The sequence below is a fragment of the Balaenoptera musculus genome, chromosome 1, assembly GCF_009873245.2.
Source record: "Balaenoptera musculus isolate JJ_BM4_2016_0621 chromosome 1, mBalMus1.pri.v3, whole genome shotgun sequence".
NCBI classification, from domain to species: domain Eukaryota; kingdom Metazoa; phylum Chordata; class Mammalia; order Artiodactyla; family Balaenopteridae; genus Balaenoptera; species Balaenoptera musculus.
In genome coordinates this window covers 81,474,881-81,491,875 of record NC_045785.1, presented here as the reverse complement: position 1 = coordinate 81,491,875, position 16,995 = coordinate 81,474,881, and the positions used below count along the sequence as shown (strand labels likewise).

Genomic DNA, 16,995 nt, shown 5'->3' with positions numbered 1-16,995 from the left:
TTCTCTAGTAGCGGTGCACGGGCTCTAGGCACGCGGGCTTCAGTAGATGCAGCGCGTGGGCTCAGTAGTTGTGGCTCACGGGCTCTAGAGTGCAGGCTCAGCAGTTGTGGCGCACGGGCTTAGTCGCTCTGCAGCCTGTGGGATCCTCCCGGACCAGGGCTCGAACCCTTGTCCCCTGCATTGGCAGGCGGATTCTTAACCACTGCACCACCAGGGAAGTCCCTCTTTTCACTTTCTTGATGGCATCCAGTGAGGTACAAAACATTTAAAATTTTGATGAGTCCAATTGATATATATTCTTTATTGTTATTTGTGCTTTTGGTGTCATGTTTAGGAAGGCTTTTCTTCTATAATATATGAAGACTTGTTCTTGAACTTCTTATAAGTGGAATCATATAGCATGTACTTGTTTGCATCAGGCTTCTTTCACCTAATGTTTATAAGATTCATGTATGTATCAAAGTTTGTTTCTTTTTATTGCTGAATAGTGTTGCAGTGAATGAATATATCACAATTTGATTATTTTTCTGGATATTGGGGTTGTTTCTGGGCTTTGGCTATTATGAATAAAGCTCTTCTGAACTTTCAATTGCAAGTGTTTTTGTGGATGTATGTTTTCATTTCTCTTGCTGTGTCATATAAAAATGTGTTTAACTTTGTAAAGAATTGCCAAACAGTTCTTCAAAGTGGTTGAACTCTTACATACTCCTGACATGGTTATATGAAAGTCACAACTGCTCCCATCTTTAGCAACATTTGGTATGGCCAGTCTTTAGAATTGTAGCCATTCTAATGTGTACATAGTGTGGTTTTAACCTGGGTTTCCCTAGTGACTAAGGATGTTGAATATTTTTCAGTTGCTTATTGACCACTTGACTATTTTGTTTTGGAAAGTGTCAGTTTAAGTCTCTTACTCATTTTTTAAAAAATGTGTTGTTTGCCTTCTTAATTATCAATTTTAAGTGTTCTTCATGTACTCTGGATAACAATCTTTTGTCAGATGCATATGTTGATTTTTTTTTTTCAGTTTGTGACGTACCTTTTCATTTTCTTAAAACAGAGCTTTTTAAGTTTGAAGTCCAATTTAGTATTTTTTAAATCAATTTTTTCCTTTATTGTTAGTGTTTCCTTGTGTCCCATTAACAAATTTTGCCTATTCCAAGGTTGTGAAGACTTTTTCCTGTTTTCTTCAAGGAGTTTTATAGTTTTAGGTTTTATATTCAGGCCTGTTGTCCGTTTTGAGTCATTTTTTAAATATGTGAACTAAGGCAGAGACAATATCTTTAAATAATGTAATGTCTTTACTTGGAATATTTCATTTGTAAATGTTTTTCACAGTTTTGTATATTTGTTTATGTTACTTATTTCATTGTCCTCTGAAGGTGAACTGCTTTAACGCTTTTCTCTAATCCACCCATGAATTCACTTGGCTTTCCTGCTTATACTAAAAGTTACAACGTGGGGATCTCTGAGACCCTTCTGACTCTTAAAAAAAAAAAACCAAAACTTCTATTTGGGTACTTTTTCATCTATACTTTCATTATATCTCAAATTTATGTTTAGCTTAGGAAATACCATTATTTTCTTTTTAACTGCGTGTCTTTTTGTTAATGGTAGTGGTGCAATTTAATTATTTGGCATATAGCAAGCATTCAGTGACTAAGTGAAATGAAGAACTTAGGTTCAGGTTATTTCTGTAAAGTTTGTTTCTGTATTCCATTTATAATTCTTAAGGTTTAGAGTCATACATAAAATTACTTATATACATACACTAATTTTTTCATAAGATATATTATGGACTTACTAAAATAACATGGGAAAAATAGTATTTAAAGCAAAACATTATCATTAATTAGTTTTTTCTTTTTTTATATAAATTTATTTACTTTATTTATTTATTTTTGGCTGCATTGGGTCTTCGTTGCTGCACGCAGGCTTTCTCTAGTTGTGGTGAGCGGGGGCTACTCTTCCTTGTGGTGCGCGGGCTTCTCATTGTGGTGGCTTCTCTTGTTGCAGAGCATGGGCTCTAGGCGTGCGGGCTTCAGTAGTTGTGGCTCGTGGGCTTTAGAGCGCAGGCTCAGTAGTTGTGGAGCACGGGCTTAATTTCTCCGTGGCATGCGGGATCTTCCCGGACCAAGGCTCGAACTCATGTCCCCTGCACTGGCAGGCGGATTCCTAACCACTGCGCCACCAGGGAAGTCCTAATTAGTTTTTTCTGTTAAAGAATATTTATAGCAAAGAGTTGACCCTGAATTTGGCTGTTTTGTAAGTTTTTCTGTTCCTAGAAATATTGGGGACATTTTATTTAATTTATTGTTGCCATAAAAAAATGTATTAAATTATCCCATGAATAAGGATAGAATGAGTACAGTTTATATTACTGTGTTATTGAATATGACTATCCGGTATTTGAACATATTTTTTAATATGGGGATTTTGATTTTATTTCAATTCAGTCAGTGTTCAGTGTACTTTGTATTGAGCTAAATACAAAGATGATATAAAGGGATATAAAGATGAGCAAGATATAAATCTGGCTCACAAAGGGTGTTTTTATAATCTGCTAGTTATAATTTGACTCATATGTTTCTTTTCTTAATTAGTTTTTGTATATCATAAATTAGTATTGGGAACATTTCTTGTCTAAGCAGATGATTTTCTGAAGGAGTTGCTGGAAGTAAATAGTAGCCATGTTAAATACCCAAATAGATGTTTTAATAATCTATTGAATGACATATAATTTACATCTTTATAATGATAGAGCCACATTTTTCCAGCCTTTTTTTTTTTAATAGCCTGTGTACATGTGAAAGAAATAATGGATTTGATGTTGTAATGAGTCATGGAATGGATCTCTGAAATTATCTTAACCCATCATTCTACAGATAAGGAAGAGGCCTTAAACAGGGCCTTAAGAGTAAAGACATTTCAGTTTAAAAGCACAAGTCCAATGATAAATGACAGCTGTTAGTTGGCCTGAGTTTTTGGGAGATAGTAGGGATTATGGAGAGTTAGTGGATTAAAGTCCTTTCTCATTTAAAGGGAGAAGCTCCTATTCTGCTACATCCTGTTGTTTCTGTTTAGGAATGTGGGCCTAGTTTTGCCCTATCTTTTTATTTTTCAAGAGAATCCAGAATTGTAAATAAATATAAATATATGTGTATATAAACAGATAAATGAAATCTTCTAATTTTAGTTTTAGTTAATCAGTTTTTTACTCAAATATTGCATGGGCCAAACAAAACACTTTTTGTTTGGGGAGGTTAGTTATGTATCAGTAAAAGCAAAATGAAAAAAGACTAGGGATTTGATTAATTTGTGTGTCTGCCTTACTTTTTTAGCCCTAGACACATTGTAAACATGATAGGGTTAGTTCTTCCATAGAATTGGTTATACCTCTTCCAAGTACAGTTTTTTTTTTTCCTGAAGCCCTCCCAATCACTTTTCTCACCAGAAGATTTCTTTTAATTTGAATTTTTAGTGGTGTTGAAGGGAAATTATGAGGGGACTAATAGTAAAATATTTAACATAATTTACTATTTCAAATTTTGAAATTGCTATGCTTAGTAGAAAAAATACAGCAGTTAATTTTATAGATGCCGACCAAATATTATTGAAATTATATATATTTTAAAACCATGGCTAAATTGCAGTAGTGAAACTGTTAAGTATCATCATGTCATCTAGTATCACAGTGAGATGTTGAGCAATTTTTAATTATGTTTTAGATTGTTAGAAACAGATAGTAAATCTTTAAGATCTGTAAATGGATCAAGAAGAAACAGTGGCTCCTCCCTTGTATCAAGTTCATCAGCCTCCAGCAACCTCAGTCACCTTGAAGAAGACTCTTGGATACTTTGGGGAAGAATTGTTAATGAATGGGAAGATGTGCACAGAAAGAAGGAAAAGCAAGTTAAGGTATTCATATTCTTTGCTTAAGTCCTTCCTCTTATCCCAAAGGGCATGAGGCATCAATTAATAGAGGATTAAAAAAAATCAGATTCTAGTACTTCCCAAGTGCTATGATGAAGAGGTCTGCTTTATGTATTTGTGCCCATAGAAGTTTTGGTTTGTAGCTATCAATTGTTATAGAGGTCTCCTAATTGTAGAAATATATAGCTGAAAATTATTTTAGATATTAAATTCTCTTATTTTATAGATTCAGAAATGGAAGTTGTGACATCCTACATCCTTCAGTTACCAGTATTTTACTTTTTTTATTTTAAAACATAAAGCAGCCCTTTGAAAGATGATGGGTACAGTGCCATCATTCACAGCTCTGCAGATTATCAGGTCCTTAATACCTTTAGAGGCCATATTCTGAGTGAAATGACAGGAATTTATCCATGGCATTGTTGTCCCTCTGATCAGAACAGAATATACCCGTATCTTAGCCAAATCTTAACCTTGGTTTAAAAGTTCCCTAGTCTTATTATAAAAGTAGCTTTGTGAATTATAAATTTGAGAAAGTCATCTACTCTACTCCAACCTCCAATAAGTCTTCTTTGGCTTTCAAGGTAGGAAGCCTAAATAAGTCACTTAAACATTTTTATTTTTATTTTTATTTGTAGGAACTTGTTCGTAAAGGGATACCCCATCATTTTAGAGCAATAGTTTGGCAACTTTTGTGCAGTGCACAAAGTATGCCAATTAAGGATCAGTATTCAGAACTCCTGAAAATGACCTCACCTTGTGAAAAATTGATCCGAAGGGACATTGCTAGAACTTATCCTGAACACAATTTTTTTAAGGAAAAAGATAGTCTTGGACAGGAGGTTTTGTTTAATGTAATGAAGGTAAGTTCTATTTATTCATTTTTTGAGATGAAATGAATTCTCAGGAGGTTGAAATTAAACATTTCTCATAATGAAGTATGAACTCTCACCCCAGTAATCAGTTGCTTTGGCAATAAATTTGACTTTAGCATAATTTTGGCTTTAATTCTGACGCTAGATTATTGTCTAGTTTGGAGAACTCTTAGAAAATTCCTCACATTGCTTGGTATTAGTTGAGTGAAATCAAATAACCTATAAATCACTATACATACCATAGAGAAGATCGTCCATGAAAATGAATAATTCACCTTCTATGAGTTTCACAGTCTGGGAGCAAATTTTTTGCTTGCTGTGGCCAGCATTGCTAAGAGCTCTTAGCCCTTAAAAGTGTGCGCCATTGTAATTTTTTTCCAATGTTGCCTTTTCCCTTTGCATAATTCCTTTTCCTTCTAGCTACCTCCGTGAAATATTGATTTCTTGTTAAATCATTTCAATTTTATCAGTGCTTTACCTTCATCCTACTCTAGTTTTGATTTTTGTCAGATATATATTTTTAATGATTTTTAAGCTTTGTCACTTTCCTGAGTATAAATTCCTTTATTTTCTTGTCCTTCGGAGCTGTCAGTTGCTAATTGGGAAATCATCAAAATAAAATTTTATGTAATAAATCATTCGCTTTTAAAATACTTACAGGATAGGATAACATCTACAACAAAGCAAGCAAGAGCTTCTCTAAAAAAATAAATGGTCTTTAATCCACCTTCTTACTGTCCTTAGGCTTTTAGAGAAGGAAGGTATGATATATCATGTTAAATAAAGTATTTTGAACAACATTTTTTACTTTTTAGGCATATTCTTTAGTGGATCGTGAGGTTGGTTACTGTCAAGGAAGTGCTTTTATAGTTGGATTGTTGCTTATGCAGGTAAGTTAGTATAAGTATTAAATGTCCAATTAAGTTCTTTATTAAAGTTGGAGAACTTAAAAATCATCCTTGTTTTAGTAAGTGGATATTGGGTATTTCCCCCTAAACATAGTCTAAATAGTAACATTTAGTTTGCATTTTAAAATTAAAAGTGTTGAAAATAACATACAATAGATATCCTGCCACTAAATCAAATTTCACCTTACCTACATTTGGACCGTAATATTCTACTAAAGCCTGTATCTACTTTTAAATCTTAACTTAAATGTCAGTATTCAATGAGGAATAATCTTTTCCCAGTCAAGGAGGACTGATTAAAGTGTTGGTATGAAAATCTTATTTATGGAACTTCCCTGGCGGGTTCTATCCCTGGTCGGGGAACTAAGATCGCACATGCCGTGCGGTGCAGCCACAAAAAAAAAAAAAAAAGAAAGAAAATAAAAGAAAATCTTACTTATGATGTACAATGTCTTTGGAAATTTATACAGTAATTTTATTTGTCACAGAGCTGAGGGCTTGTTATGCCTGTTTTACTATAGGCTCTAAAATAGAGGTACTCAGTCACTTTTACTGCCCTAGGGATATAACATGTATTTCCATTGGCAGTGACTTATTTTGGGTGGGGTGTTTTCAGAAGTCAAGGACAGGGACGATCAGTCATAGCTTTGAAGGGAAATAGCATGTTGTGTTACCTCTTCAGCCTTATTGAAATTAAAAAAAAAGTCTATCATACTCTATATTTAGTCTCAGACTAAAATATGATCTGAAAAGAAACCTTGGAGATAACTTCATTTGAGTCTTGTTTTTGCAACTCAGTTCTGCACTGAGTTCAGAACTCAGTGATTCTTATTAACTCAGTTTCGTAGAGGAGGTATGTAGCAACACATCGCTGTAAGACTCAAGTGTGCAAATTTCTTTATAATAAAAGGAATGACTGTAAAACAACTGGGTGATTGTTCTTCATATTTATATTTTACTTGGTGTCACACTTTTTCATTTTGTGACTATCGTTTCAATCTTGTTGAGAGGGACCCAGTGATAGTATTTTTTCTACCTCCTTTTGGTCTTTTATTCAATCATTTCAACTTATTTTTTTTAAATGTCACCATTTTTAAAACCTTCTCCCAATTTCTATATCAGTGCTATTGCGGAGGAGAGAGGGAATGACTTATTTGATATATTCAGAGGAGAAGAAGTTCTTAGAAGGCAAAAAAGGAAGATAAATTGACTCATTCTCACTGTGACTGGAGTTGAGGGGTGGAGGGAGAAGTGGAAAGGGGAAGGTAGTTGTGGGCAATGAGTTTGGAGAAGTAGTAAGGGGCCACATCATGTAGGACCTTGTAAGCATTTTGACTTTTACTGAGGATATGGGGAGGCACTAGAGTGTTTTGAGCAGTGGAGTGATGTGATCTGATTCATACTTTAAAAGTATCACTCTGGGATTTGAACCTCAGGTGGTGTGGCCCTAGAGCCTGCACTAGTAACTACCTGCCAGGATCATTGGAGGAAAGGAGTCAAAGATCTGCTAGGCCAGGGAATTAATCCTCATGAAAATGAGTGGAGTTTGGGGCTGAGGGTTGATCCAGAGGTTTGTAGATGCTGCAAAAAAGAGGAGTAAAGGGTAATATCTGCTGGTATATGTTTCAGAGGGAAGGGGTAGTTAATGCAATGGCAATGAGGCGTTGAGGTCCAAGGAGGGACATAAACCTCTCTACCCTAGGCCTCTTCCAGTGCTCTGGGAGAGAAAACAGCCACCTCAGGAGAGAGCCAGGTTTCGGTGTTGAAGTATTCTTCGGGGGAATCAGGTTTCACTTAGAGAAAGACAGTGAAAGAACATTTGGTAAACAGATTGAGGGTATAGGTAGGATATTTTGTTGATGGCATATTATCAGTTTTAGAAAGTACTGTGGAAAAGGTTTCGGGAATATTGGAAATGGGGTTAAATTATGGGAGCAATAGAACCAAGCACATGGGATGAGAGTTCTGAGATGTAGGGTTTCTTGTAGTAACTGATATAAAAATCAGTGGGGCTATAAAGCTTGACAGGATTAATAAGGATGGTCTCCAAGGCAAAATTGTGGCTATGTATGTTGGGAGGAAGGAAGGAAGTATGGGTTTTGCCAAGAATAACTCTTGGCTCCTGTCCATGGCTGTGTCAAGGCCAGGAAAAATGTATTGTTAATAAAAGTAGTCTTCAGTAAGAAGAGTGCCTAGAGACCCTTTGAGGTTTTGTCTTTTGAAACACACTGGTATAATGTGAGTGAATGAACATTAGAAAATTTTATTTTAAGAAAGGCCACATGGGAATTCCCTGGTGGTCCAGTGGTTAGGACTGCACGCTTCCACTGCAGGGGGCATGGGTTCCATCCCTGGTTGGGGAACTAAGATCTCTGCATGCTGTGTGGCAGGCCAAAAAAAAAAGACCACAAAATAATTTGTATAAGTGTTATGTCCCTACATATTCTTATTACAGAGCTTTTACGTTCATTATCTTAGTTGATATGATTATCTAGTGAGTTACACATAAAATGTGAAATTGGAACCTTTAAAACTCTAATTACAGGTTTTTTAAAAACTTATTTTACAAGTTCTTTTAACACTTACGCCATATTGTTTCTGCTTGGAACCCTTGAAAGGTTTCCTGTCTCACTTAAGGTGAAAGTCCAAATCCTTACAGTGGCTTCTAAAATCCTGTGTAATTTGATTCCCTGTATTTCTCCTCCATAACCATACTTTCATTTGTAACATTACTACTAATTTAGTAGTCCCCTATTCGTTGTTCCTTGAGCATGCCAATCGTGATTCCATTTCAAGACCTTTGTATTATTCTCCCAGAACTGTTCTTTCCTCAGTTGTTCCCTTACTTCAGTATTTTGCTTACATGTTACCTTATCAAGAGACTTTCCCTGACCTATCTATATATAAATAGCAGTGTAGCTCCCCGGGATTCCCTGTTGCTATACTTTGTTTTATTTCCATAGCACTTCTCACCATCTGACATATATATTAATTGATTTATTCCATGTATTATCAATCTCCCCCAACTAGAAGGTTCAACCTCCTTGAGGGTAGATACTGTTTATTTTGTTCACTGGTATATACTCAGAGAGAGAGAGAAGTATCTGGCTTTAAATGAATATTTGTTGGTTGAATTCATGAGTTAGGCAAGTGAGGCAGCTAGTCTCAGAGGCTGTAAGATTTGTCTAACTTCTCATTGTCGGTGATAGAATGGGAAATTAGAAGCTTCTGATTTCTAGTCCATTGTTCTTAATATTGTACCACATGGCACTCAGGATTGACATATATACACTACCATGTGTAAAATAGCTAGTGGATACATGCTATAGTGCACAGGCAGCTAGGATCGGTGCTCTGTGACAACCTAGATGGGTGGGGGGATGGGGGGGGATGGGTGGGAGGAAGGTCCAAGAGGGAGGGGATATAGGTATACATATAGCTGATTCACTTCATTGTACAGCAGAAACTAACACAACATTGTAAAGCAATTATACTCCAGTAAAAGAAAAAGTTAATGACAATAAAAACCAAAATAACAACATTGTTTATAGTTGGATGGTTACTTAGTTTAAATGTATTTAGCTTATTTGCGTATCACAGAACATTAACCTATGTTGCTTTTTTCCTCCTAATGCAGATGCCAGAAGAAGAAGCTTTCTGTGTATTTGTTAAATTAATGCAAGATTATAGACTTCGTGAACTTTTTAAACCAAGTATGGCAGAATTAGGCCTTTGTATGTACCAGTTTGAATGCATGATACAGGTAAAAGTGTGGTGTTAACCAAAAACATATTGCCTTTATATTTTTTGTCATCTTGGTTTGAGTGACAACTAAGCAAATTTAATGTTAAAAGCATTAAAGCTATTGAAAAAAGCCCAGTGTTTTAATCACATCATCATTTGTTGTTCGGTTAATCCACAGTTTAGACCTACTTCCCAGCTAGGCACTGTCTGCAGGTAGATCACAGTCTGGAACTTGACTACAGTTTTTATATTCAGACCTTAAGCATTTGTGCCAAATATAGTATATCATAACCTAGATGCATGAATTTCTTTATTATGCCATATTGTATCCTATTATTTTACGTAGACTATGCTCTCTTACAGAAGCTCATGACATTTGGACACTGACATCAATTCATTTCCTTTGAGACTGTCTCTTTTATCTCTTTCAGTCCTCTCCCCTGCCTTTCTCTTTTCATCACTTTTTTTGCTAGCCTGTAATCTTCTAAAAAAAATATTGTTTCTATCCTTTTGTGTTGCTAGTTTAAGAGTCAGAGTCTTAGTGACTGTGTGAGGGTGAAGAGGAGGAAGAGAGGAATCAGAACCAAGTAAAAAATACCTTTGAAGTATTTCATCTTTCTGGATTTAATTTTTATATTTATATATATATAAATAAATTTACTATTTTGTCCTGTAATGTAATGGTAGAAATATTCTTCATTTACTTAAATTTCAATTAGGTAAGCAGAATTTAAGAATATAGGTTAATCATTCAGCTGGCATAAGAGCCATTTTCACAAGTCTACGTTTCCCTGGCAGCCTTACCCACAGCAATTTTAAAATCCTCTATCTTTTCTGTGTGTGATGAGACGAAGGGGATATACAAAATGTTTTTACATTTTAAAGTAAAAGACAAAGTAGGTCTTGGTGATTCTTAATTTTTTTTTTTGAACTAGTAAGCTTATTTTTATCACCCTTAAACTCCCTTGGTTTATTTTCAGTTAATGTGTCATTTATGTTCTGAATTACTAGAGTGTTGAAGTATCTGTATTTTGGGTGAGAAGGTAGGAAGCTTAGGATAGGCGATCAATGGTAGCTAGCACCTGAAAGTATTTCAAGATAACATTTCTTTCCCTTAAAAATTTTTTTTGGAAATATTATAGTTTATAGAAAAGTATAGAAAATATCAGATACCCATGTACCCACAAATAAGATTAAAGAAATATAAATTTTTTACTTATTTATTGTAATTTTTCTTTTTATTAATCATTAAAAAGTTCCAACTTTTTAAGGTCCAACTCCACATCCTTTTTCCCTTCTTTCTTTTCCAGACAATAACCACTATCCAGAATGTGTCAATTTCTGCCTCTTAACTCTTCCATATGATGCCTAAATTTTATGTTTGTGTTTGCGATCGGCTACTTCAGTATGTATACAATGGTCTGGCTTAAAATACTCAGTTTTACCATGTTTTAACTAAGAAATTCTTTTCATCTCTTCAGGAGCATCTTCCAGAACTCTTTGTGCATTTTCAGTCTCAGAGTTTTCACACCTCAATGTATGCATCATCTTGGTTTCTGACTATCTTCCTTACGACTTTTCCACTACCAGTTGCAACAAGGATATTTGATATCTTTATGTCTGAGGTGAGAGCCGGGCAATGAGGCGAACGATAAAGGAGATGCATGTGTTCCATGCTAAACTGCTTACCTGGATAATCTCATTTAATCCTATAACAACCCTATCAGTACTATTCATCTCCCCATTTGATAGATGGTAGATGAGAGATGAGGAAGCCGATATTTAGAGAAAGATTAAGTAGCTCGTCTATGGACACATAAGTGGTATAGTAACCAGGATTCAGATGTAGGCATTCAAAATCTGGAACCCACACTCTTAATCAGACCTCTGTTTCACCTCCTTTTTGATTTAGTGAGAATTAGTGAGGGGTAAAATTTACCTTACAGTTAATATTGGTGCAATGCATCTGTTACCCAAAGAGGAAGAAGTAATGAGTATAATTAAATTTCTTCTATCCCATGAACACCTTGCAGGCAGTCCTTTTAATTGTCACTGATATGTAGTAGTGATCCTTTGTCTTGTATATTTTGAGTGAGAAGGTAGGAAGGTAAGGATAGGTGATCAGTGATAGAGAGCACCTAAGAATATTATTAATTGTTATTAATTACATCTTGGGAAGATCAGTTTGTATAATGTAGCTAAATTAGGTTAGTTTGGAGCCAGCAAGCTATGATTCATGTACTGATCTCTTCTGGTTTGCATGCCATATCTATCCTTCCACTTATTTCTGTAAATAAAGTTTCTTGGAACATAGCCGTGACCATTTGTTGATGTGATGTCTGTGTCTGCTTTTGAGCTGCAATGGCAGGGTTGATTATTTGTGACAGCAACCATAGGGAGGGCTCATAAAGCCTAAAACATTTGTTCTCCAACTCTTTACAGAAAATGTATGCCCACCTCTGTTTAGATCCCTAAATGTTTACCTTAGTATTCTTTTGAATGATTAGTTTTTGTTTTGGAAGAATAAGACAAATTTGACTTTATAATTTGATTCCTCAGGGTTTAGAAATAGTGTTTCGGGTAGGATTAGCGCTTCTTCAAATGAATCAGGCAGAACTGATGCAACTCGACATGGAAGGGATGTTACAGGTAAGCCAGGCCATGATTTCTTGAATGTCTCTAGATTTTACTATTAATTAATTGATAATAAATGGTACTAAGTCATTCTTATGTGTTTTTCCTATTGTATTTTAGCACTTTCAGAAGGTCATTCCACATCAGTTTGATGGTGGTCCAGACAAATTAATCCAAGCAGCTTACCAAGTCAAGTATAACTCAAAAAAAATGAAAAAGTAAGTATTTTATATTTTGTTTTTTTAGTTATGGGGGTTTGTTGACGCATTTAGGAAATTAAATGGAAGAAGCAAAACATTCTAGTGGTGAGTGCAGATTTCCTCCTCATTTTATTGAGCTGTAATGTTTTATTTGGTGGTATTGGTTTCAGTATAACCTAAATTTAATATTGGAATTTCATAGTGCTCTAGTGGTGCATGGGATTATTGTGTATTACTTTTAAAACTCCCCTTCCCATTCCACATTGATTAGAATTAGGAAGCTGGTAAGTGTATATATGTGAGTGTGCTGTTATTTTAGAAACCGCTTTTGTGGTGTGGTCTAAGTCACTGACATTCTTTTCCTCTTAGTTGATCCCAGTTTATCACTTAAGTTCAAGATTAGCATAACCAGCAAGATAGGCATGAGGTATGCATTAAGTTAAAATTTTGTTTACTGCGTATTACTTTCTAGTGAAACTTTTCTTTGAATATATTTCATAAAAGTTCAAGATATGCAGTGTTGGCCTGTAAAGGTTAATTTTTGAAATATGATAAAGGTGTTAATTAAGAACAACAGCTCTTACTCTTCTAGCTTCCAGCAATTAAATAAATCTTAGCCTGAGGTCATTGTTAGCATTCCTGACACTTGTTCTCAGTATCTCTGCTGCTGCAACATGAAATTACATTAACATGTACAACGTATTCCCATGGAGATTCCTACTCCAGAAAGTATATTAGAATATGAGTAAGAATTATGTTATTAAAATTAGTTGGTTCTAATTTGCAAAAATACAATTTATCATATTCAACTATTATTGTTAATAAATTACCTGTGAAATTTCTAATAACCAATCACATCACACCATCATTTTGAGACATTACCGACCAAAAAGCTGTTCTGTTCTATAATTGATAAAATCTTAGGAGCCATCTCAATTTCTGCCTGTTGACCTTAATTTAAAAATACTTTATTTGGACTTCCCTGGTGGCGCAGTGGTTAAGAATCTGCCTGCCAATGCAGGGCACACGGGTTTGATCCCTGGTCTGGGAAGATCCCACATGCCACGGGGAGCAACTAAGCCTGTGCACCACAACTACTGAGCCCGTGTGCTACAGCTACTGAAGCCTGCGTGCCTAGAGCCTGTGCTCTGCAACAAGAGAAGCCACCGCAATGAAAAGCCCACACACTGCCACGAAGAGTAGCCCCTGCTTGCCGCAACTAGAGAAAGCCCGTGTGCAGCAAAGAAGACCCAATGCAGCCAAAAATAAATAAATCAATAAATGAATAAATAAATTTATTAGAAAAAAACTTTATTGCTAAAAATTGCTAATCATCATTTGAGCCTTCAGCGAGTTGTAATCTTTTTGACAATAGTAACATCAAAGATCACTGATTATAGATCACCGTAACAAATATGCTTCTGTTTTCTTTCCCTTCCTTTTTATTTCTTTTGTTGGTACTTCCCTTCCTTTTCTATTGCAGTATCTACTTCTTACTGCATTGACTACTTCTTAGTGGTTAATAGTTGTTTATGCATATTCTGGAGAATAATACTTTATCAGTATTAAAAGATGAGTGTCATCCATTTCTACTCCATTTCTACTAAGTATCACTCTCAAAATGTAATGAACTTAGACTTGGACCTGGCTCTGAAGAAGGTTCAAACTTCCTGTGGGTAGGATGGTGGCAGAACAGAAGTAAATAGGCTATTACATTTACAGTCTGGTAGATGTCAATATAACATGTTATTAATATAACATGTAAGAGATGCCTAGCCTATGTGTCTTTAAACTGCATACACAGTCTAGTCTGTTGGGGCCCAGGAAAATGTTCAGAGCATGGTAACTAGATTTTCAGTTTCCATTTATATTCTTTCCTAACTTTTATCTGCCCTGATAATATTCCTATGGTAGAGGTATTTTTACTGAGTTCAAGCTTGTAGTACTCGCCACACGACAGGCCAATAAATCGAGAGACATGGCGTTGGGGCAAGGAATAGTGACTTTATTTGGAAAGCCAGAAGACCAGGAAGATGGTGGGCTGGTGTCCCAGTGAACCGTTTTACCTGAGTTAGGATTTAGGTCTCTTTAATACTAAAAGGAGAGAGTGTGTAGCTGGTTGTTGCAGACTTCTTGGTGCCAGAATCCTTTGTTCTTGCAGCTGTCCACCTGAGTCTAGTCACAATGTTCCTGTCAGCCCTCAACAAGACAAATGTTGTTCTCTGTTCTGCAACTTTTTATCTCTATATGAATGGAAAAGTGTTATATTGATACTTTTAAAGATCAAGCCTGGGAGGCAGAGCCTTGAGAATGGGCTCTCATGTATATTTTAGGCTATAGGCAACATCCTTTTACAAAGGTGCAGAACCAGCATAACTAAGAACAGGCAACAGAACTCAAAGGTTAGAGCTAAAGGAATAGATCCAATTTGGAGTCAGGTTTGTTCTTCATTACAGTATCTTTGTTCTCCTTTCTAGCTCCCCTTTTACAGTCTGCCTTCTACCACTTTATAAAAGTAAGGCAAACCTGTCACACACCAGTTCTTACTGTGGTACATTACTTTGGGATATAAAAATCTCTGGGGTACCAAACAAAAGGGACAATTTCAGGATGCCTTGCTACAGAAGGAGTGTGCCCTTAGAGAACAAAGCACGAAAAATCAAATGGAGCAGCTTCTTATTTCATCCAGCTGACAAATGCTTGGCAAGGCTGCCTTATCTTGCTTATATTTAGAATTGAAAAATAGAATGGTGGTTATGGGGTTATGTATTAACATATACTTATTTGAGTTGAAAAAGAACATGAACTTTAGTGATAGAGAAAGTAAATATAATTTGACTCATTGGTTAGTAACAGCGACTGCCTTTGCTGCTTAGGTTATAGAGTAGACATCCATAAATTGAATAAATCTCATTTAAAGTTTTAGTGAAAAAATTTAAGCATATATAAATCATATCCTTTGCAACTGTAGGCACTTAAGTAACAAAAATTTTTTAGACTTCTTTAAAGTATATAAGGGGCAACATTCTTTTAGCAGGTACATGAGAAAAAAAGTTGAAGACCACTGACATGGTTGGATAGGAGGATGGCAGAAGATGAAGATTCAGGTTGTTTTCTGAAGGAGAGGGCACCAGAGTATACTTTTGAAGAACTTATGTTTCCAATTGCTGGGGTTAAATGATGACTACAGAGAGGGAGTTCCTCCTTTGTGGAACTTACAGAAGTGCAAAAGACTGACTTTGAGATATAAAAACCTCTGGAGTTCCAAACAAAAGGTACAATTTCAGAATGACTTGCCCCAGAAGGAGTGTGCCCTGAGAGAGCAAAGTGAGAAAAATCAAATGGAGCAGCTTCTGAACAAATATACAGTATCATGTCCATCAGTGGCAGTGCCATGAAGGAAAAGTAAAGGAGGATGAAGGACATGGAAGTGATGGGGTGCTTTTTTTAGATAGAGAACTCAGGGCACACAGACTGATAAAGCACCATTTGAGCAGACACCTGAAGGAAGTGAGAGAGGGAGCCATGTGGTTATCTGGGCAAGTATATTTCATGCTGAGAGAGCAGTAAATGTAATGAATGAAATAAGAATGATTGATATGTTTAAGAACAGTAAAAAGCCAGTGTGACTGTACCATAGGCAAATGGGAGTGTAGTAGGCAGTGAAGTTTGAAACGTGGTGGGAACCTAGGGGTATTTAAAGCTGTGCTATCCTGTATGGTAGCCACTACCTGTGTGTGGCTATTTAAATAGAATTAAAGATTCATTAAATCAGTTCTATTAGCCGTGTTTCAGCTGCTCACTAATCACTCACATGTGGTTTAGAGGTTTCTTTAAGATATGAATGTTGCAAGCAATCAGTCTTAGCCTTTGGCTTCTTTTGTTGTAATTTTTATTTTGGTATCCTTTTAAACTTTTCTAAAAAGTTACAAATATACTACAAGGAACTCCCTTATGCCACTTATCCAAATTCACCAATTGTTTACATTTTGCCCCATTTGTTTTATTTTCCTCCCCCCCCCACACACATGCATATATATAAATAAAATAATATGTGTGTGTGTGTGTAAGTAAAATCCATACCCATTATTTTTGGGAGGACCCATTTTAGAGTAAGTTGAGATATTGTGCCCTTTATCCTTAAATACTTGAATATGTACTTCCTAAGAACAGAGCTTTTTTTTTTTTTTAAACTGAAGTCAGCAGTTAATCAAAATCAGGAAATTATCATAGATACAATAGTATTCTAATCCATAATAGAAGTTCAAATTTTATCACTTGTCCCAATAATATTCCTTACAACAATCTCCTCCTCCCATCCCCAACTTCTACCCACTCCCCACACTTAATCCCTTACCCCCTGGGTCCTGTATCCACTCCAGACCCTCCAGGATGTATATTGCAATTTGTTTATTTATTTATTTATTTAAATATTTAATTTTATTTATTTTTGGCTGTGTTGGGTCTTCATTGCTGCATGCGGGCTTTCTCTAGTTGCGGCGAGCGGGGGCTACTCTTCGTTGTGGTGCGCAGACTTCTCCTTGCGGTGGCTTCTCGTGTTGCGGAGCACGGGCTCTAGGCGCGTGGGCTTCAGTCGTTGCAGCACGCAGGCTCAGTAGTTGTGGTGCACGGGCTTAGTTGCTCCGCGGCATGTGGGATCTTCCCAGACCAGGACTCGAACCCATGTCCCCTGCATTGGCA

The 16,995-nt window shown here is 36.0% G+C and overlaps 1 protein-coding gene across 11 annotated transcripts in view; it reads left to right on the top strand.

The window, feature by feature from the left end:
* The window catches only part of EVI5 (ecotropic viral integration site 5), a 227,345-nt gene that overhangs the window by 80,320 nt on the left and 130,030 nt on the right, over positions 1–16,995 (top strand). For 10 of the 11 annotated variants that reach the window (XR_005019724.1, XM_036850975.1, XM_036850955.1 and 7 more), the window contains exons 3-9: positions 3,729–3,918; positions 4,572–4,796; positions 5,624–5,698; positions 9,354–9,479; positions 10,942–11,085; positions 12,020–12,109; positions 12,215–12,312. Coding sequence is in view for 10 of the 11 variants with exons in the window: in XM_036850975.1 (XP_036706870.1) it covers positions 3,729–3,918; positions 4,572–4,796; positions 5,624–5,698; positions 9,354–9,479; positions 10,942–11,085; positions 12,020–12,109; positions 12,215–12,312 (948 nt within the window). In the remaining variant the exon portion in view is untranslated. The remainder of the gene's footprint in view (positions 1–3,728; positions 3,919–4,571; positions 4,797–5,623; positions 5,699–9,353; positions 9,480–10,941; positions 11,086–12,019; positions 12,110–12,214; positions 12,313–16,995) is intronic. The other variant, XM_036851012.1, reaches the window with a different exon arrangement.